The sequence below is a fragment of the Camellia sinensis genome, chromosome 1 (genome assembly GCF_055761805.1).
Source record: "Camellia sinensis isolate YWXY chromosome 1, ASM5576180v1, whole genome shotgun sequence".
NCBI lineage: Eukaryota > Viridiplantae > Streptophyta > Magnoliopsida > Ericales > Theaceae > Camellia > Camellia sinensis.
This window is the reverse complement of record NC_138961.1, coordinates 110,388,374-110,410,016: the sequence shown is the minus strand read 5'-3', so window position 1 is coordinate 110,410,016 and position 21,643 is coordinate 110,388,374. Positions and strand designations below refer to the sequence as shown.

Genomic DNA, 21,643 nt, shown 5'->3' with positions numbered 1-21,643 from the left:
TTATTTTTTTTCCTAAACACGAAAAACTTTTCTTTAAAAAAAATAACACTTTTTTTCATATAGTTCCAAAAACTAATTTTTTTAATATGTGAATCAAATAATAAACCTAATTAGGGAATATTTTGAATTTCAACATTGAAATTCATAACTCGTGTTCTTTTTCAAAGTAGTCACTAAAATTTCTATAAAAAAAGTCCCCTATTTATAACGATGACGTATATATTGAATTTAATAAGATGGACGTGTGTGCATTGGTATTGAGTAAAATTAAACACCTAAATCACCTAGCCATTTCCGTTAGGTATTATTAGCTCTATAATGCATGAGATAGTTTCATACTGAGTTGACATTTGTATTTGTTTTCTACTACCATAAAATTTGTGTTATGCACAACCTAAAAGAATAATTAAATATTCATCTATCTACATATATATATATATATATATAAGTGAGTTTTTTAACAAAGAGAGTTGTGTGAGCTTCAAAGTCTTAGATATCAATTTTTTTATTTTTTTATCATTAACTTTTTTCTATGGTCTGGTGAAAGAAAATTAACTAGTTTTATGAGTTTTATAAAATTATGATATCATGTGTTGTTAAAGTATCTGTGCATTGGACTTCTTTTCTTCTTTTTTTATACAACTTCAAATAAAAAATATAAAATATAAATAATAAAAAAATTGTATTTATAAGAGACAATAAAAAGAAAAAAATAAATACATGTGAATAATGCGTATAGCATTGGTCAATTATTGGTAGACACAACGAGAAATGATCAAATCACATCATCTTACATTACTACTACAAGAGAGAATAAGAAGAATAACCCTAGCATAAACTAAGGGTAAAATAGTAAACCAACAAAAAAAACTAACACTGTCATAACATAGGCCAACTTAAGGGAGGTAATTGTTATTTTAAAAACCTAAGGGTAGGTATTTGCAATTGTCATAAACCTCAAGGGAGGTCAGTGTAATTCACCCAATGTATTAAGATGAATGCATAACAGATCCACCTCTTCAAATAAGAAGAGAAAGTAATGTGAATGTGTGTACGTACTTGTATCAAGCCTAAATGTGGCAAGCCCTACGAGTGTCACATCATCAAAGCCCCACCTGCATGGCAAACTGACAAAGCACCACGCTGGCATATCATGTGCCTAATACATGGCGAGCCCTACGGGCGCCATGTCACCAATATCCGCCTGCATTGTAGACCACTAAGGCACTATGCAAAACCAAGACTACATGCTTAGCCTAAGAGGGAGCATGCACACAAGCCCGAGTATGAAGAGCCCTACAACCCCCACAGGCCCATGGTCCTTCATATCTCGCTCCAACAATATAATCAGGCCCTTGGCAACCTACTTGCATACATTGGACTTGAATTGATAAGAGCGTGTTTAACCTAAGCAGGAGCATGCACACAAACCCAAGTATAAAGAGTCCTACAACAAGCAATCCCATGGCCCGCCTATGGTCCTCCATACTACGCTCCAAGTCCAACAACAATATAATTAGGCCCTCGGCGTACATAGATGAATTGGACTCAGATTGATAAGAGCGAGCCCTTGGCTCTCGTAAACATTAAGATAGGCCCCTGGCCCATTCACTTACTTGGTTATCTGGGTTGGGAGCAGGACCCAAGCATATCACCGCTTGGAATCATCAAAGTCATCAGAGGACCTTGGACTGACAGCTAAGGTCATGGGATCGCTAAGATGGTTGTCTTCTTACGCAGTCAACTCCATCTTGATCAGGCTTGGAGAAAAGGCAATAGTGACCTCACACTCATACCGTCTGATGCATATATAATGTCGCTCTCCCGCCTACCATGATATGTTGCTCCACTGCCTACCATCAAACCACAGATGGCAACAGAGCTTTATATCAACTTCTAGCAGAGTTGGAAAAAACAAGCCACCTGTCCAATAGGTTGCTTAGGCTCCAATACTCCAGGAGCCTATATAACATATCATATATGCAGTAGGCAGACACGCAACACAACGACACCAATCACAACACACAAGTGTTACACTTATACACTTGTACTCACATCACACTTGAATACACACTTACACACTAGTGTTCAAGCTCTACTACCACTACCAAACTCTCCCTCTCCAAGCTTGCCTTGCATTGGCCTCCTCCTTTTCACCTATGGTGATCTCAGGCCATTGAAGTGCCCACCATCTTCCCAGAGGTCAACGACGGACTAACTCTACACACACACCTACCCACAATGTGTAGCTCATGTTGTAGACTGTCCTTGCACATTGGTCATCATCAATCTAATGTAAAGCAAGATAACTAGAAAAGGGGCTAATCAGGAATTCTAAGTGGAAGCACACTTGGGACCTAGGAAGCACAGATACTCCAAAAAAGTTTCGTACAAGTATCGAATACGGATACACGTCCGATACGCATCGAGTATCGAGATACGCATCGGACACGGCAAGATACGCATCGGATACGGCAAATAAGTATCTGATTTATTTTTTTAATTTATGCCTCGTTTGGCAACATCACATTTTGACCTAAAATTCAAAAAGTTATTAAAAAATAAAAAATCCAATACAAAAAGTCAAAAATTCTCTTCTCTCTACTTTTTTCACATCTTTTCATAAAAAATCAAAAAGTCATCTCAAAAATACTAATTTTTTTACCTTATATTTTAGCCAAAAAGTTACTAAAATAGCCTATTCCCAAACGAGGCCTTAGTATACAAGAGGGATACGTGAAGGATGCTTGAAGGATACGGCACGATACGTGAGAGATATGCCAAATAAGTATCCAATTTAATTTTTTTCCAATTTTTTACTTTTTATATTTTAATACACCAAATAAGTATCTATTTTTTTTTCAATTTTTGTTCTTATTTTATGTCTCTTCCATATTCTATGGGGCTTGTATTGTCATTATTTAATCCCTTGTGATAGCCCATTTTCCACAATAGCTTTGCTACAAGGGCTACTCATTCATGTGTTAAAAAAATCACATTTGTTTCTATTTTTTAACTTCTTTCTATTATTGTTTTATTTTATTTTTAAATTTCTGATATTACAACTTGAATAATCCTTGGTAGCTCGAAATTCATTAGCTCAAATTGGCTCGAAACCCAAAACGATTCGTTTTGGGTTTCTTTTTTTCTTTTTTTTTCTTTTTCTTGCTTTTCGAATACAAAGAGACAAAAAAAAGAGAGAGAAGGAGAAAAGAGGAAGAGAGGAGGAGAAGAAAAGGAGAGGAAGAGAGAAGAGACGAAAGAGAGGAACCATCACCGCGCCATCACCGCCATCACCGACGCCATCATCAAAAGATCTGTGCATACATAGATACACAGATATGTGTATGTCTTTCTCTGTGTGTGTATATAGATCTCTCTCTCTCTCTCTGTATGGATCTCTCTCTCTCTCTCTGTGTTCTGTGTGTGTATAGATCTCTCTCTCTCTCTCTGCGTGTGCAGATGATGATGTGTATAGATCTATCTCTCTCTCTGTTCTGTTTGTTGTTGATGATGATGATACGTTGTTGATGATGATGATGATATGCTCTCTCTCTCACACAGCTCCCTCTTCTCTCCTCCTCCTTCTTCTTCTTCCTCTTCATCTGCAGAGAAAAGGAAAAACAAAAAAACAAAAAAAAACATTGCCCAAAACGACGTCATTTTGGGCAGTCGAGCCACTTAGGCCAAAATAAATTCAAGCTACAAAACGAGACTATTATAACTTTTTGGGTAAGTGGACTATTATAACTTAGTGCTATTGTTATCATTGCTTAATCTTGTTAGCTTATTCTTGTTCTTTAAATTTCCTTGAATATTCGTTCGAATCCTCTGTTATTGTTTGTTGTTAATTCTTGGTCAATATGCCTGGTTATTAATTGATTGCTCTTTGATGAATATAAAATTGATATTAAGGAATTTAGCACTGAATATTTTATGAATGTACTCTTGCATTATGTTTTATTTTATAAATACTACATTACTAAAAATTATTTTACAAACATATCATCGCCGTACTCGTATCCTACTTTTTTAAAGTTTTACCATATCACCATATCCATATCCGTATCTATGCTTCCTAGCATGGGACCTTATGCAATTAGTTTTAATGTCAGTATGAGACTAAATTTTAAGGGCAAGTTTGGGAAGTTAATAAAATAGCCAAAGAGCTAAAAAAAATACCAAAAAAGCTAAATAACCAAGGAGCTATACAAAAAAGTCAAAAAGATTCCCTTGCCTCTATTTTTTGCACTTTTTTTTCTTAAAAAGCCAAAAAATATCACAGACATACCAAGGCTCCGTTTGGTAAGTTCCTCAAATTATAGTTTCACCCATTGATTTGAGTGTATTGTTTGTTTTAAGCTTTCAAATCATAATTCTACACCCATTTCTCAAAACTCAATTCAAAACATAATCATTACTTTTCAAAACTCATAACCAAACAAATAATTCAAAACTCTTTTCAAAACTCAATTCAAATCAATATTTTAATTTTTTAAAGATTTTAAATATTTAAATATTTTTAAAATATTTTAATTTTGTTAAGATTTTAAATATTTTAATATTTAAATATGTTACGATTTTTTTAATTTTTTAATTTTTTGAATATTTTTAAATATTTTAATTTCAAAATATTATGATTTTAATTTTTTAAAATTTAAAATATTTTATAAAAATAAATTCAAACTCTATTATGTAAAAATATTTTTAAATATTTTAATTTTGTTGTTATGTATTTGGTTACGATTTAAGTGTAGAGTTATGAAAGTAGTATGGAGTTTCGAATTATGTGTTTGGTTATGAGTTTTAAAAATAAATTCAACACTATTCAAAAACCATAACCAAACAAATTTTCTACACTCAAATCATAATTCCACAACTCACAAACTCAAAATACAACTCATACTCACAAATTATATTTACAAAATTCTACCAAACGCAACCCAATTTTTTTCACCACATATTTTAGTCAAAAAGCCAAAAAAGTTATTAAAATAGCCTTTTCCCAAACCAACCCTAAGTTTAATACAAGTTACTATGCTGCCAGAAAAATTTATTTATGTTTTATGATATCAGAATTGAGTAATGAAGCGTAGCATGGTAATTTTAAGATTTGTTGTAAACTATGAAGCACAGATGCTCCAAAATAGGCCGTGTACGAGTATCGGATACGGATAGGTGTCCGATACACGATACGTATTGGATACGGCAAAAAAATATCCCAACTTTTTATTTTTTTGAATTTCGAATACGCATAGATACGTGGGAGATACATTCCGAATACTTTTGGGATACATGGGGCAAAAAACGTAATTTTCAAAAAAAATTTGTGGGTCAAACCATAAATAAAGAAGTAAAATTGAAAATAAAACAAATCACATCCTTCAAATACACATACACATGAACCAAAATCAAAAAACATAGAGAAGAAGAGAAATCCTAACCTCAAATCCACAAATCAAAAAAGCGGTGAAGCAAAAATCTCTGGCTTCTTCTGCTCAATCGACCACACCGACAACAAGAACAGGTTTCTCTCTCTCGTTTTCTTTCTCTGTCTCTCTCGCCGCTCTCTGTCTCTCGTTCTCTTCTCTCTCTCTTGCTCTCGTTTTTTGTCTTTCCCTCTCACTCCTCTGTCACGCTTCTTGATTTTTTTTTTTCCCTTATTTATTACGTTGCTGATGCTACTTTTTTTATTTTTTCCCCTTATCTATTAGGTTGTCGGTTTATCTAATTTAAGTTTTTTTTCCCTACACTGTTTGAATGTTTCATTGCAAGTTCCATCATAAATTTTCATTATTTCATTTTATATTATTAATTTTTCTTTTAAAAGCTAGGTTGTCTAATATGATGAAAAATTCTCCTAAGGTAGAAGCCATTAAATTTAAATTAAATTAAATTTAAATTTAATGTTAGTAATTAATTTAATTTAATTTGCTTTTGGTGTTGACATGTAAGGATGAATGTTTAATTTACTTTTACTTTTAGTTTTGGATGTTTCATGAATGTTTGAAAACTCTTGACTTAATAGGAATCCCTCTATTTATCTATTTATTAATTTATCTTAGGTTTTATTTCCATGCATATTACATTATTAAAATTTTAAAAAAAATTAATTTTTTTTACGAACGTACATCCGTCGTAGCCATATCCTACTTTTTTAGATTTTGACGTATCGCCATATCGTATCATACCCATACCTGTATCCATGCTTCCTTGGCTAAAAATGCACTATAGTTTGGGTCATAGGTCATACTATGGGCCAAGTTTATGTTTTTCGATCTCACATGTGGTCTATACAAGATTTAGGGTAGTTTGGAGCTCAAAGAAACAAAGTTATCTATTTGGTAGTCTTGGTCGCAGTAGAATTAGAAGAAATCCAATAGCTCATAAATATGTATGTAATCAGTCTATTCACAAGAGTTGAAACTATTTTTTTTTTTTTTTTTTTTTCAAGCAGAAACTACATAATTTGGCTTCATGTTAATCCTTTCTCTATGTATTGGCCTGCAATTTAACAGCAAAAATCTTAATTAAGTGGTTCTTTTGGTGCTTCCAGCATTAAAATTTCTGAAAGCCATTAACCAATCACTTCAAAACAAAGCGAATTCCCACCTATCTTTAATCTCTAAAACCTGTAAGCTTCCGTCAACTAATTTAGGTCCTAAACCTGCAAACTTTCAAAATTGAAACCCAATTGTAGACTGCTACATTACAAGTTTCCAAAAGTCATTCCACATCATTGTGTCATCCAAATTCCTAACACCATTGTTCCACCCACAACCATCAGTATCCCTATTTTTAGCTTCAATTGCCCAAAAAACTTAGCAAGGCGTAAAGCCCAAATAATTTCGGTTTGCATTAGCATTTCTTTTATAGGTCATGCTAGTGACTTTAGACTGTCAAGGGGGAGGAAAATGCCTTGAAAAAGTCAGAATCTCAAGGTATTTTTACACATCCCAAAGCACTTTCACTTATTATATACCCTTTTCATACATCTCAATACATTTTATAATGTTCACCAAGGCTTAACATTTTCCTTCTTTTATTTCCGTACTTTAGGTGATTGCTGGATTGACTTCTTGCCTCAATTATTGTCGGGTCTTTGAACAATGTGCAAAAATACTGATTATTATATTGTACCTAAGTTCAGCCCTAGATGCACTATACCAAAGGGAAAAGTGTCAGATCTAGGTTGAAATGACACTTTCTACCATGCCCTAAGGACGTTCAACAATTTGCAAAATTCTCACTATTGCACACCATTTAAATAAAGAGCAATGCTAGAGACCCACAAATTCACCACAATGATGTGGTAAGAGAGTCGAGTCTTTTATCATTGGGTGTGTAACGAATCAAAAGTTGACATCTATCATACCAAGTCATTGTAGGTCAAATTGTGGGAGATTTTTGTCGGTCTCAAACATTTTCCTTAAATAAATAATAAGAAGTAAGGAAAATCAACATGACACCATAAAAGCCCAAAGCAGAGATGATTACAAAAAATTAAGGAGTGTCATTTAGAAGCCAAAAAAAGAACATGAACGCAACTTAGTTCTCCCAATTGATACAAGACAATAAACAAGAAGATTACCAATTAAAAGTCTTATTTTGTAAGTTTAATTGATTGATATCCTTACTAATATCAACCCTCCACATTCCTTCGTGAAGGGTCAACTAGTAATTAGGAAAAAATAAACCATGTTGACAAGCTTCAAGCAAACATCCATGCTTTAATATCATTGTGCTACAAAATATTCAAAGTAACTTACCTGAAGCTCCGCATAAACAACCATCTGCATCAGCCTTCACGACATTTGAAGTATCAATATCACCACTCCCAGTGCTTAAAGGAAAAAAAAATTCCCCTAATTAGAGCTATTTCAAACAAAAAAAATGATTCTCATGTTTCTTGAAATTATCCAAAAGAAGGTACCAATCAATGACATCTAGAATTTTTGGCTTCCCATCTGAGGTAACTTGCAACCCAGCAGCTGCAGGGTCCACACCAGAATCTGGAAAAATAGGCGTTTTTACCACATAGATATAATACAAAAAATAGATAAATAAACCAGTTGAGCAGTACAGCCCACTTTGATTCACTTTACAAATTGATTTCAAAGCTTTTAGCATTAGCAACACAATATAGAAGCTCATCCCATTCATATATCTAGCAGCATAAAAACAGATGAGCTCAAATTACAGCAATGATCTTTGACTTGAGCATCCAAAGAAAAAACATAGACATTCACACACGCGCACACACACCACACATATCAAATATTTTGGGATAATGCTATACAAATAAAATTTACACAAAAACTACATACAGAATGATGTAGCCTATTTATATTTATTCATTGGAAATCAAAAAGCTCATCACCATGATTCATAATCGCAAAAATGTCATTGCCAGAATGACCAAAAAAATATCTGTACGTTTATTATTTAAACATATTTTTTGGGGGAATATATCAAATCATAACTTCCAACTTTATGATTTGAAGCTATGACAGCCTGAGCTGAGAGGGAAAACAGAATAACATAAGTGACAGACATATGTAAGTTTTAATCTGTGAACTGAGTCTGAGAGGGAAAGAAAATAATCTTGAATGCATTGAATTGAAAAACTTGTTCAAATTTTTTGGTACACAAATCAGAGCAGAGAAAATGGACGAAATAAATTCAACCAAAACACTCGAAGATAAGAAATCAAAACTATTAAACGTTTCTTTTTCAGTTTTTTCTCGGGAAACAAACACTGATCAGAGCAGAAAGCTGAGAATTGAAAGACCGTACCAAATATAGCAATGACAACGCCACGGCCATCGAAGTCCGGGTGAGCTTCGATGAAAAGATCGGCCTTAATCTCTTTCTTCGGCATGAGAGAAGCTAGGAAGGTGGACTCGTTTAGCTTGAAATTACACAAAGCCCCATTGTCATCAGATGAAGAACAAGGCATTGCCCTAACCCTGCTACACTTTTTCTCTCCAAAGTTTCTCTCTCTATTATTGCTGCTGCTACTACTTGGCAGTAGCTTTTGGGGATCAAGGATTAGGGCAGGAGAGAGAAACGGCGTAGGAAATGATTGTCTTGCCCAACACGCCCCTTTCAATAAAAGCAAAGGGCTTGTTGGCATTTCTTAAATTCCGCTTTAGGGGCGTTTCGATAACTTCGGCTACGTGCTGGCGGTGGATTCCGGCCGTGAGGCCGGCCCAGTGGCCAGGATTTAAGGCCTATTTTTAGTAATTAAAATCATATATTTTATAGTTAAAAAATTAAAAATATATATATTATAAATTATTACATTTTTTTTAAACCTTTTCTTAAAAAATTAAAAAATTATTAAAATAATTTATTTAAAAAATTATTAAAATAATTTATTCTTAAATGAGGTCAAAGGAAAAAAACATCCCTTATTCAATCCATGGCCTAAATTGTTGTTTGGTATAATTTTTAAGAGGTCATTATAATTTATTTTAATTTTTTAGAAATTTATATCAAATTATTTGATATTATAATTTATTAATCAAAAATAATTTTAAAAAATTAATTATTCAAAATCTAAAAAAAAAAAAATCCACCAAATAAGCCTAAGTAAGTGGGTTTACAATGGGATTTGGGTGGTTGTCTTTAGGGTTGGGGCAGCGTTTAATTATTGAATATGTCTTTTTTGTTTTTTTGAATGCACCGAATATGTCCATGCAATGTAATTTCCACGCTTGTGTGATGAGATTCCCTGGAATTTGTACCATGGACCTACATGGCTGTCGCAGTGGGGCTTTAGATTGACGATCCAAGATAATTTCTCGCAACGACACTGGTTTGGGAATTGTTTATTTTATCAGACTTTTTATGTAAAAATATATAAATAAAAAAATATTATAATAAATTTTTAATTATTTTAAGAGTTGTTTGGGGTGTTCTAAATAAGTGCACTTTTTATCTTTTTAGATTAAAAAATTGAGGAAAAAAATATGGATGTTTGGGTTAACTTTTTGACTTTTTATGAAAAAAATATGTATCAAAAAATTATATAAAGTGTGTAAGGGAAAATTATGATTGGGAGTTGTACAGTCGTAATTTTTGACTTTTGGTGAATAGCGATAACTTTTTAACTTTTTGAGTAATTTTTTAATTTTTTGACTTTTTTTACACTTCCCAAACTTTTTAGTAGATGCAGGTGATTTTTCTCTAATCTATTCTATTGTAATTAGGCCAAGTTTGGCTACAAAGAAAAAAATGCACTTATTTCATCTTTTTATCTTTTTTGGGTCACATCAATCAACATCTCCTCTCTATTTTTTCTACACATAATACAAAAAAAGTCAAAAAGTGCACTTATTTAGTCTTCCCAAACTAGGCCTAGTTTTTAAAAGTGTTTGTTACTTATAATATAAAGAACAAACTTTAGAATAAATATACTAAACAATGCATCCCTTTGTAAGTATATTGTATAGATAATTTAGCAAATTTGTGAACAAAATATAACATAAATAAATTTTTAAAATACAATAAATAGGTTCTTAAATACATAATTTTTTCAAAAAAAAGGAAAAAAAAAAAAAAAAGAATTAAAAGTTTTTGGAATTGGTTTCTTGTACAGTGGACATCCTGCATAATGAGAAAGATAACATTATTCATAAGAATCATTCATAGTTCATACTAAAAATGTGTGAAATTTATTTTGTAAAAAGGTGAATTTTATCTTAATATTTTGATCCATATATAAATTTATCAGGAAGGGTGTTGCTTTTATATTAAGTTGATAATTTATTTTAATATATGATTGGATCGTGTACGTATTAATCTTTTAAAATAATTGTTCATTTCACAATTTTTTTCATTTTTTATGAATTGCAAAGCACGGCTGATGTGCTTTATTTATTTGTCATTTTTTTCCATTGTGGAGCACTGATTGACGTACTTAATTTGTTATTCATCCTTTTTTTTGTATTGTAGAATATTGGTTAATGTGCTTAGTTTGTTATTTGGCATTTTATTTGTATTGCAGAGTATTGGCTGGTGTGCTTAATTTGCTGTTCATTTTTGTTTATTGCAAAGCACTAGCTGGTGTATTTAATCTGATTTTTATTATATGTTTCTGTGTTGTGCAACTTACATTTTATTGTTTGTTTAAAATATTAAAATCATTTCATTTACATTTTCTTTTCAATAATATTTTCACCGTGCCTTCAGGCATGGGCATACTTTAGTTAATTTACAAATTAAGAGAAAAACGATAAATTATAAGCAAAACATAAAATAATGCTTATATTAATAACAAATTTTATCAATTAAATATATAAATTTACACAGATACCAAACACAAATAAAAATTAAACAAATTAATAAAACAATTATTTGATATATTGTTAAAAATAAGTATTAATTCATTTTATTTTGCGTTTACGAGTCTAATCAAGTCGAGTTTTTGTCTACTATAACTCAATTCATTACTAAAATGAGAAGCTTATGTTAAACTCAAATCGTTAAAAATAGAATTACAAAGTAAATTCTCTTTCTTAGAGGCTAACCATGATCAGTTTTAGTTAAATGTGACCACTTAAACGCCAATTAGTGTCTAGAACAAACGAGATAAGGATGGAGAAAGATGGAGAGAGTTAGAGAGAAACTTTCTCCTTGAGAGCTAGAAGAGAAAGTTAGAGAAAGAAAAGAGAAATGGGAAAAAAGCTAAAGGGAATTCAAATTCATCCATTTGGATTTGAGAATTAAACACTTAGGTGATTTAAAAAAAACCTTAAATGAGATGTTTAAGTTAAACTAATATCGTTAAGCTACAATTACTTAAAAATCCTCTTTCTTAGAGGCTAAGCAAGATTAGTTTGAGTTAAAGGCCAATTAAGCTAATGAAACAATTAGTTGCCTAAGCTAATTAGTTCCTAGAACAAAAGAGAATGATGGAGAAGCACAGAGAGAGCTAGAGATAAACTTTCTTCTTGAGAGTTAGAATAGAAAGTTATAGAAAAACAAAAAAAAAACAGTAAAAAGACAATCAAAAGGAATTCAAATTCACCCTTTTGGACTTGAGAATTGAACACTTTGGTGATTCAGAAAACCTTAAATGAGGTGCTTAAGTTAAACTAATATCGTTAAACTACAATTACTAAGTAAATTCTCTTTCTTAGAGGCTAAAGAAAACTAGTTTGAGTTAAACTTAGCCACTTAAGCTAATGAAACAATTAGTTGGCTAGGCTAATTAGTTCCTAAAACAAAATGGAGAAGGATGGAGAAGAACAGAGAGAGTCAGAGAGAAACTTTCTTCTTGAGAGCTAGAAGCAAAAGTTAGAGAAAATAAAGAGAATACGAAGAAAATCAAAGGGAATTCAAATTCATCCTTTTGGACTTGAGAATTGAACACTTAGGTGATTTAAAAAATCTTAAATGAGGTGCTGAAATTAAACTAATATCGTTAAGCTACAATTACTCAGTAAATTCTTTTTCTTAGAGGCTAAACAAAACTAGTTTGAGTTAAACTTGGCCACTTAAGCTAATGAAACAATTAGTTGGCTAGGCTAATTAGTTCCTAAAACAAAATGGAGAAAGATGGAGAAGAACAAAGAGAGTCAGAGAGAAACTTTCTTCTTGAGAGTTAGAAGCGAAAGTTAGAGAAAAGAAAGAGAATAGGAAGAAAATCAAAGGGAATTCAAATTCATCCTTTTGGACTTGAGAATTGAACACTTAGGTGATTTAAAAAAACCTTAAATGAGGTGCTGAAGTTGAACTAATATCGTTAAGCTACAATTACTCAGTAAATTCTCTTTCTTAAAGGTTCAGCAAGACTAGTTTGAGACCACTTAAGCTAATGAAACAATTAGTTGCCTAAGTTAATTAGTTCTTAGAACAAAAGGGAGAATGATGGAGAAGGACAAAAAGAGTTAGAGACAAACTTTCTTCATGAGAGCTAGGAGAGAAAGTTAGAGAAAAGAAAGAGAAATGGGAAGAAAATCAAAGGGAATTGAAATTCATCCTTTTGGACTTAAGAATTGAACACTTAGGTGATTTAGAAAATCTTAAATGAGGTGCTTAAGTTAAACTAATATCGTTAAACTACAGTTACTCAGTAAATTCTCTTTCTTAGAGGCTAAGGAAGATTAGTTTGAGTTAAACTTGGCCACTTAAGCTAATGAAATAATTAGTTTCCTAAGCCTATTAGTTCCTAGAACTAAAGAGACAAGGATGGAGAAGGACAGAGAGAGATTGGGTGAAAGTTTCTATTATTTCCAAACTTAAATTCATAACCACAAAAATCGAGTTGTGAAATAGAAATTAGGTTTCTAGTAAAAACAGGAACATAAACTGTGTTTACTAAATCTAAAATGAAACTAGAGTCTAAAATTAGATGGAGGGTGCCAATAGCCTCAGCGTCCACTTCAATTCCATTCCTAACCGTAATGGTTCGTTCTCCTTTATTTAGTTTCCGACTTGTAAGGTATCCTTGCATGGAATTTGTTATGTAAATACTTGCACCAGTGTCAATCCACCAAGAATTTGGTGGAACATCTATCAAAAAGGATTCATAAGACACAAAGCATTAAGTGTTACCTTTCTTGTCCAACCAACTTTTAAAACCTGGACAGTCTTTTCTTATGTGACCTTTCTTTCGACAGAAATGACATCGAATCTTATTTTCTTCATTAGCCTTGTGAGTTTCATCATTTGCATTATTCTTCTTCTTACTTTTTGCCTTTCTTGAAAATCTTTTTGGTTGGACCCAAGGTGGTAAGATGAGCTATATTAGGCTTTTCGACTTTAAGCCTCTCTTCTTCTTGAATACACATGGCAATTAACTCACTCATCTTCCACTTATCTTTTGTGTATTATAATTGATCTTGAAAGGACCAAATTGTGTAGGAAGAGAAGTCATAATGAAATGAACAAGAAAACTTCCAGAAAGTTCCATGTCCATTCCCTTTAATTGAAAAGCCATGTCATTCATCTTTAAGATATGTTCACAAACACCACTCAAACCATTATATTTCATTGTCATCATTTTAATCATGAGAGTACCAGCAAGGGATTTGGAAGTTCTAATGAATTGTTCTTCAATAGATTTTCATATAGCTCACTGCACTTTCAGAAACAGTGATTGCTTCTTGAATTACAGGCGTAATTGAGCCTTTCATAATCATTAGACTTAAGCGATTAGAGCGTTCCCATTTTTCATATAAAGCCATGTGTTCCTTAGAACTTGTATCATTTGGCTTTGTAGGTGCTGGCTCTCTTATTGCATAGTCTAAATCCATAATTCCCAAAACAATTCCAATTTGTTCCTTCCATTTCTTAAAATTTGTTCCACTCAAAGCTTCAATACCAAACAAGTAACTATTAATTGCAGTAGGATTCAATACTGCAAACACATAATATCCATTACATAATATAATCGAGAAAACTACTTTTCACATGTCATGAATAAAAATAACACCACAAGTTAAATATATTTAACTAGAAAACATAATTAGTTAGATACGAAATCAAGTTAGGTTGGGCCGAATAACAATATATTTTAGTAATTCATAAAAGTAAATGAGATGACTAATAAAAATAAACAACATAAAATAAAATAATCATTAAGACCGTAACGAGTTTATCACCGTTGGGCAGAAAAACTCAATGTCTTTTATTTTATTATATTAACTAGAGCACCTGAGAAGTTTATCACCATTGGGCAGAAAAACTTATTGCTATATTTATTATACTAATTATCTCGGTTGTTCAAACATACATAGTGTTGAACCTCCGTTGGGCTGATAAACAATGTTTCAACTCATAAAGTGTGTAACAAAACATTATAAGTGCATGAAACATTATTTTAATTACCATTTGTTCAATAATTTTCAATTTTTATTTTAATATCAATAGAATAAAAGATTGGCCAAAAAAATTTAAAAAAAAAATTAGACAAGTATAAATCAAGGTTATGCACTTGTTACACAAAACATCATCATAAAATGAAATTCATACTTATATGTTTCATGCATCAGAATTGAGAACCATGCTCCGATACCAATTGATAGAAAACGTTACGGAACATAAACTAAAAACCATTAAGGATTCAATTCTATACATGAAAACCATATGAGTTTAAACTATACAAAATAAGTGTATATGTACCTTGATCCATGATAGTAAGAAAACCTCTTTTGAGAAAAAGAAACCTTTAATAAAAGACCTTGATCTTCAAGTTCTTCATTTGTCTAAGATTTTCAAATCACTTCTCTCTCTCTCTAGGCGATGGGAGCCTTCTTATGGTAACAACTTGAGTTTTGTGTTGGAGAGTGTGGTTTGGAACCTTACACTATTTATACTAGTATTATTCTCATCAAAGAATCCATTCATTTAATGAATTTCATTAAATAGATTAATGTATATTTTACATTCATGATACATAATACATCTTCTATATTAATGAACTCATTAGATAGATTAATGTATCTTCTATATTCATAATAGATACATAATGCATCTCTAAGATTCATTCATAATAAATCTATCACATTCAATGCATTGACACTATCTCCATTAGTCTTCTATACATTATGTATATATATGTGCATTCATCAATGATTAGTCACCATCTAATTGATGTACATGTATCTTGCTTAATGAGATGAATATAGTATAATCATGTATAAGCCACATTAAGCCGTATTTAGGAAAAATTCTTACAATATAGTGTTTGGAATTTTTAGTATTTTATGGTAGGTTTAATTTAAATTCGATTTGGAACCAAATAATTAAAATAAATAATGTCAATTAATTAGTCAATAAGTGAATTCCCTAATTAAGCCTATATAAGGCAATTGTTAACTTAAGGGCCATTACTTACACTAGGGCTGTACAAAAATCCGAACCATCCGACGAAACCGACCAATCTGAACCGAAAAATCAACCCACGGACGGTTTTTCCATAAGCAATGGTCGGTGGCGGGTGTTTTTAATGAAAAAATTAATTTTCTCGGACGGGCCACGGTTTCCTACACTTGATAACCGAAAAACCGATCTGACCGATATTTATTATATTATATAATTTTACTCGTGTACGTGGGCTATTGGCTCTTTATATTGTGTTTTTTATCTCTAAACATCATAACCTGACAGAGTGATATTGACTTTTAACACTTGATTGTAATAGACTACAAGGAGTGGGTTACAAGTGATAAGGATTCTTAAAAATTGTGCCTGACATTGATGTCCTTTTCTCTCCCCTCTTTCTTTTTGTGTCTTTTCCCTTCACGTGTTCTCTGACTCTCTCTCTCTCTCTTTTTATTTTTTATTTTTATCTTCCTCTCTTACACGCCTCTTCAGCTCTCTCACTCTCACATACACGCATCCACCCCCCTCTCTCTCTCTTTTCTCCTTTGTCTCTCACACCTGTTTCGCTCTCCCTATTTTTCTGTATCTGCCTCACGCCTCTTCAGCTTTTTCTCTCACTCTTTTTCTATGTCATACAACAGTATCACCATATGTCCCTCTTTCTCTCTCTATCAGTCAAACGCCACCGACTCTCTCTTCCTCTTTCTCCCTCTCTCTCAGAAACCCTAAAGTTCCTCCCTCTCTCTAACTTCCTTTATACTCTCATCATCCCTCTCATCTCAAAGTCTTTCACTCTCATACACAGAGTTCTCAGATCTAATCGCATTCACGGAAACTGGGCTTAAGTAATGAACGGGACATTGATTGTTGCAAATGAAATAGCACAGGTGGCAATCATTAGAAAGAGGAGTTCACTGAGTGTTGGTTGAAGACATGAACGGCGGTGCTGTATGGTAATGACGATGATGGCATTGTACCATTGCGGAAAGGTAAATATCTCCTCTCTGTTTTCAAATTTTATCCATTGTTCCTTTCATATATAGTATGTGAGGAAAGTAGATATGTATAGTATGTTATTGTGATTTTGTGTATGTGCTTGGTTCTGTGATTTTGTAAGGGAGACAAAAGCCATTAAACTAAAATGGTGAAGAAAATCACTCGACCGAAAACCATCCGCCAAACCGAACAACCGACATGCACGGTTTTGATCATCATATGAGTCGAAATCGGATGAACTCTACTCCACCCGAAGTAGATCGGTTCAAGTGATGGTTCAGTGGTAAAACTGAGCCGACTCAACCCGTGTACACCCCTAACTTACACTCTCATTTCTCATCTTTCGGGTTCAAACGTGGAAGAGAGAGAGAAAGAGTAGGAAGAATTGAATCTAAGCTTGAGAATTGGTAAGACTTGGAAGGAAAATTAAAGAATTGACTTGTGAGCTCAAGAAATCTTTGCATAAACCATAATTGAGCACCTAAGGTAAGAAATCAAACCCTTAGTTGTGTAATTGAGTTAGTTCATGTAAGGATTTAAGTGGAAGAGGTGGATTGACATGAGAATTAAGCTAGAGTCAAAGAATTATAACTCAAACCATGCATGCATATACAATTCATGGCATTGAGAAGTTGATTTTAAAGAACTTCTCTCTTGCATGTCCTTATTTTGGTCTTGTTCTAAGAATTCAACATGTCTTTGAGTTAAACACCTTATTTGATCATGTTTTAGAAGGCTGGCGTTCATACCATTGCATACATGTTATGGTTTCAAAGTTATAAGTTTGATTTTGAACAATTGACATGCTTTTGGGCTTTGATTTTGCGAAATAATTTTGAATCCCCAATGTTTTCCAAGTTTACACATGTTTCCTTAAGCTTTTGGCTCAAAAGAACATGATTTGTTTGGTTGAATTTTAGTTTTGAAGCTTGGAAGCGAAGCTAGAAATTCCAAAATTCTGCTTCTCTGCTCGAATGGCAGATTATGCGCTTGAGCGACCACTCTTTATTTTGTACTTCTGCTCGAGCGACCAAAAGTTGGCTTGAGCATAAAATGCATGCACCAAGAAGTTTACAAGTTTTGCAGACTGCTCGAGTGACCAAAGTTGCACTCAAGTGAAGACCTCAGTCTCACGCTCGAACGACTATCGAGTATGTGTCCAGTGAAAAATTAGCACAACCAGTACTTTTACAGAACTTACAGACCAATCGAGCGACGGAATTTGCACTTGAGCGACCACCTTTATGTTTGAACCTCCACTCAAGCGAAGGAAGCTGCGCTCAAGTGAGGACCCTGTTTTCATTTTAATTATTTGGTTTTAAATTGAACCTACCATAAAATACTAAAAAATTCAAATACCATATAACCTAAGTCAATTTGGTGATCGAATACCGATAAGGCCTTCAATTCACAGAACAAAATAGAAACACAAATAGATATTTCTACGATAAATAGATAGAAACAAAAATAATGCAACACATATGCAATTAATTTTCTAAACTCGAGTTACCTTCGTTTTGGAAGAAAACAGGATTCAATGGAAACAGTTCAGGATATCTTTTAGCCATGTCATCTTCCCTCTTCCAAGTGGCATACTTTGCCACAAAAGACTTCACCATTTTTCCATCGAACACAGTTCCATTATCAACAGTTATAGTTTGTGGGATGCCAAATCTATGGATTAAATCCTTGATGAATCCAATGACCTCAGTCTGGTCTATAGCCTTGTATGGCTTAGCTTCGACCTACTTAGTGAAGTAATCAGTGGCCACCAAAATGAAACAATGATGCTTCGAAGAGGGTGGGTGTATTTTCCACATCATATCCATGGCCCATCCTCTAAATAACCAAGGCTTCACTACTGCATGTAGGTCAATTATGGACACATACCTTTTGGTGCCATGCTTTTGACATGCCTGACAACCCTTTGCATATTCTATGCAATCTTTAAGGATAGTTGGCCAATAGTAGGAATGCCTTCGAAGCAACCACCTCATCTTCGCACCAGGTTGATGAGCACCACAGATGTCTTCATGAGCCTCAGCCATAGCTGTCAATGCTTTTTTTGGGCCTAAACATTCCAACAATAAACCGTCTCCCCCTTTTTTGTATAGAGCATTACCGTATATGATGTATTGCATAAATTGCAATTTAATCTTTCTGCTGGCCTTCGTGGACGGGCCAACCAAGTACTGCATTATTGGATGCGTCCAATCTTGTTCCTGTAAGTCACTATGATTGATTTCCAGGACCACATTCCTTTTATTTAAGGGTGATATAGATTTCTGATATGTTGTTTGGCTTGTCCTTTTAAGCATTATCTCTTCTCTTGAAATTCGAAACTTTCTGAGCCACATCATTAGCTCTATTATTCAAGAATCTTGAGACATGAGTTACATTTGCTATTTGAAATTGAGAAAGCAGATGTAATGCAACAACATAGTATGGCAGTATGCTTATAATTTGACATTTGAAAATCCCTTTCACTTGGTTGACCACCAATTGAGAATCTCCAAATATGTCAACTGCATGAACTTGTAACCCAATAAGAATTTCCAGCCCCACTATTAAGGCTTCATATTCAACTTGATTATTAAAACAAGAAACTTCATCCACTCTGAAACCATGTGTGGTTTCTACCCCTTGTGGTGACTTAATCACAATACCAATTTCAATTAGGCCATTGGCTTTTGATCCATCGAACCACATTTGCCATGGCTCAACACTAGCCATACCAAGTTCCATTATCTCTTGGCTTTCTATTTGGGATTGGTGGTCTGCCAAAAAATTGGCTAAAACTTGTCCTTTTACTGCCTTTTGGGGAACATATTCTAAATGAAATTCTGATAAGGCTAATATTCATTTGCCAATTCTTTCCCTCAACATAGGTCTAGATAACATGTACTTAACCAAATCTGTGATTGCAATCACCAAGACAGTTGTAGGCAGAAGATAATATCTTAATTTCATTGCAGCAAAATACAATGCAAGGCACAGCTTTTCTACAACTGAGTATTTACATTCACAAGAATTTAAAAACCTACTAAGGTAATAAACAGCTTGCTCCTTGCCTTTTTCATTGTCTTGGGCTAAGAAAGCTCCCAATGAATCTTTTGCTGCAGCTATGTACAACTTCAAGGGCTTAGCACCTTTTGGTGGCATCAGCACTGGAGGATTGGCCAAGTAGGCTTTGATTCCTTCGAAAGCAATTTGATGCTCTACTGTCCACGCAAATTCCTCTTCATCTTTTAACCTTAACAAGGAAGAAAATACTTTAGTTTTCCCTGCAATGTTAGAAATAAATCTTCGAAGAAAATTAACCTGCCCAAGGAACCTCTGTAATTCTTTCTTACTTGATGGAGGTCTGGCTTCAATGATGACTTTGGCTTTATTCTGGTCAATCTGTATTCCTTTCTTGTGTACTACATAGCCCAAGAAGTTTCCAGATGATACGCCAAAAGCACACTTAAGAGGATTGAGTTTCAACTTGAACTTTCTCATTCTTTCAAAAGCTGCTTCTAAGTGAAACAGATGTTCCTCCATGGATTGGGATTTCACTACAATGTCATCAATATAACACTCTAAATACCCTCCAATGAGGTCATGAAAGATAGTGTTCATGGCACTCTGATATGTAGCCCCGACATTCTTCAAGCCAAATGGCATTTTAACCCATTTGAAGGTACTAATATTCCCAGGATATCTGAATGCTGTCTTGTGGACATCTTCCTCTACAATGCAGATTTGGTTATAACCAGAGTGCCCATCCATCATTGATAAAATTTGATGCCCTGCTGAACTGTCTACCAACAAATCCACTATGGGCATAGGGTACTCATGTTTTGGAGTTGCTAGGTTTAAGTTTCTGAAATCAATGCATATCCTCATTTTACCATTCTTCTTAACTACAGACACAATATTGGATAGCCATTCAACATACCTGGCTGTTCTAATAAAATCTGCCTTGAGTAGTTTAAGAATCTCCTCCTTAATTTTCTGAATCACTTCTAGACTCATTCTTCTTGGTTTTTGCTTGTATGGCTTGAAATTAGGCTTCATAGGGAGCCTATGTTCCACCAATGACCTATCCAATCCTGGTAGCTCATTAAAGGACCATGCAAAACAATCTTTATATTTCTTCAGGACAACCAACAACCGGTCCCTGTCCAGAGCATTCAAACAAGCACTTATATTGGTGGGCTGTTGTATAGAACCTTCCTCTAATTTTACTTCTTCTAAGGGGTCATGTGTCTGAGAACTTACTGAAGCTTCTTCTTTAATACCTTCTGCCTTCGAAGCAATTTTCTTGCTTTGTTCTACTCCTAGGTTCTTTAATTCAACATCTTTACCCTCCTCCTTATAGACAAAGTCTGTCCATAAGGCTTCTTCTTCTGGTATCTCCTGGACTTTTGTTTCAATGTCCAATGCACAGTATTTGTCAAGGACCAAAAACTCTGGCCTGTTGTTGCTTCTACTTGCAGCCAATTATCATGGCTTCTTTTTCTTGCTCTTGTACTCTCTGGACTGTTGATTTTACATCCAATATTGAGAACTTAATTAAAGCCAAAAACTTGGCTTCTTGGACTTCATTTCTTTGCCTACAACCAGGCATCATTATCATCCTTAACGACAACCTCTTCATCAACACTCTCTTAGACTAAGTGCTTCAGGTGCGTCACTTCCTCATCAGCCGTCACTTCGGCTAAGCTATCAGGTTTCCTCAGTATACTGAGTGGTGTCGCTCTCTCAATATACAATTTGGCCTCTGCAAAGCCTACACAGGCTATGAAGGGTTGAGGATCTGCATCAATTT

General features: G+C 33.6%; 1 protein-coding gene across 2 annotated transcripts in view; it reads right to left on the bottom strand.

Moving 5' to 3' along the window:
* Window positions 1-9,230, bottom strand: part of TPP2 (tripeptidyl peptidase ii) — an 84,478-nt gene extending 75,248 nt beyond the window's left edge. For both annotated transcript variants that reach the window (XM_028227716.2, XM_028227717.2), the window contains exons 1-3: window positions 8,797-9,230; window positions 7,934-8,012; window positions 7,770-7,843 (exon numbers count right to left, since the gene is read on the bottom strand). In XM_028227716.2, coding sequence (XP_028083517.2) covers window positions 7,770-7,843; window positions 7,934-8,012; window positions 8,797-9,136 — 493 coding nt within the window. In that variant the 5' untranslated portion in view covers window positions 9,137-9,230. The remainder of the gene's footprint in view (window positions 1-7,769; window positions 7,844-7,933; window positions 8,013-8,796) is intronic.
* Window positions 9,231-21,643: the final 12,413 nt, after the last annotated feature.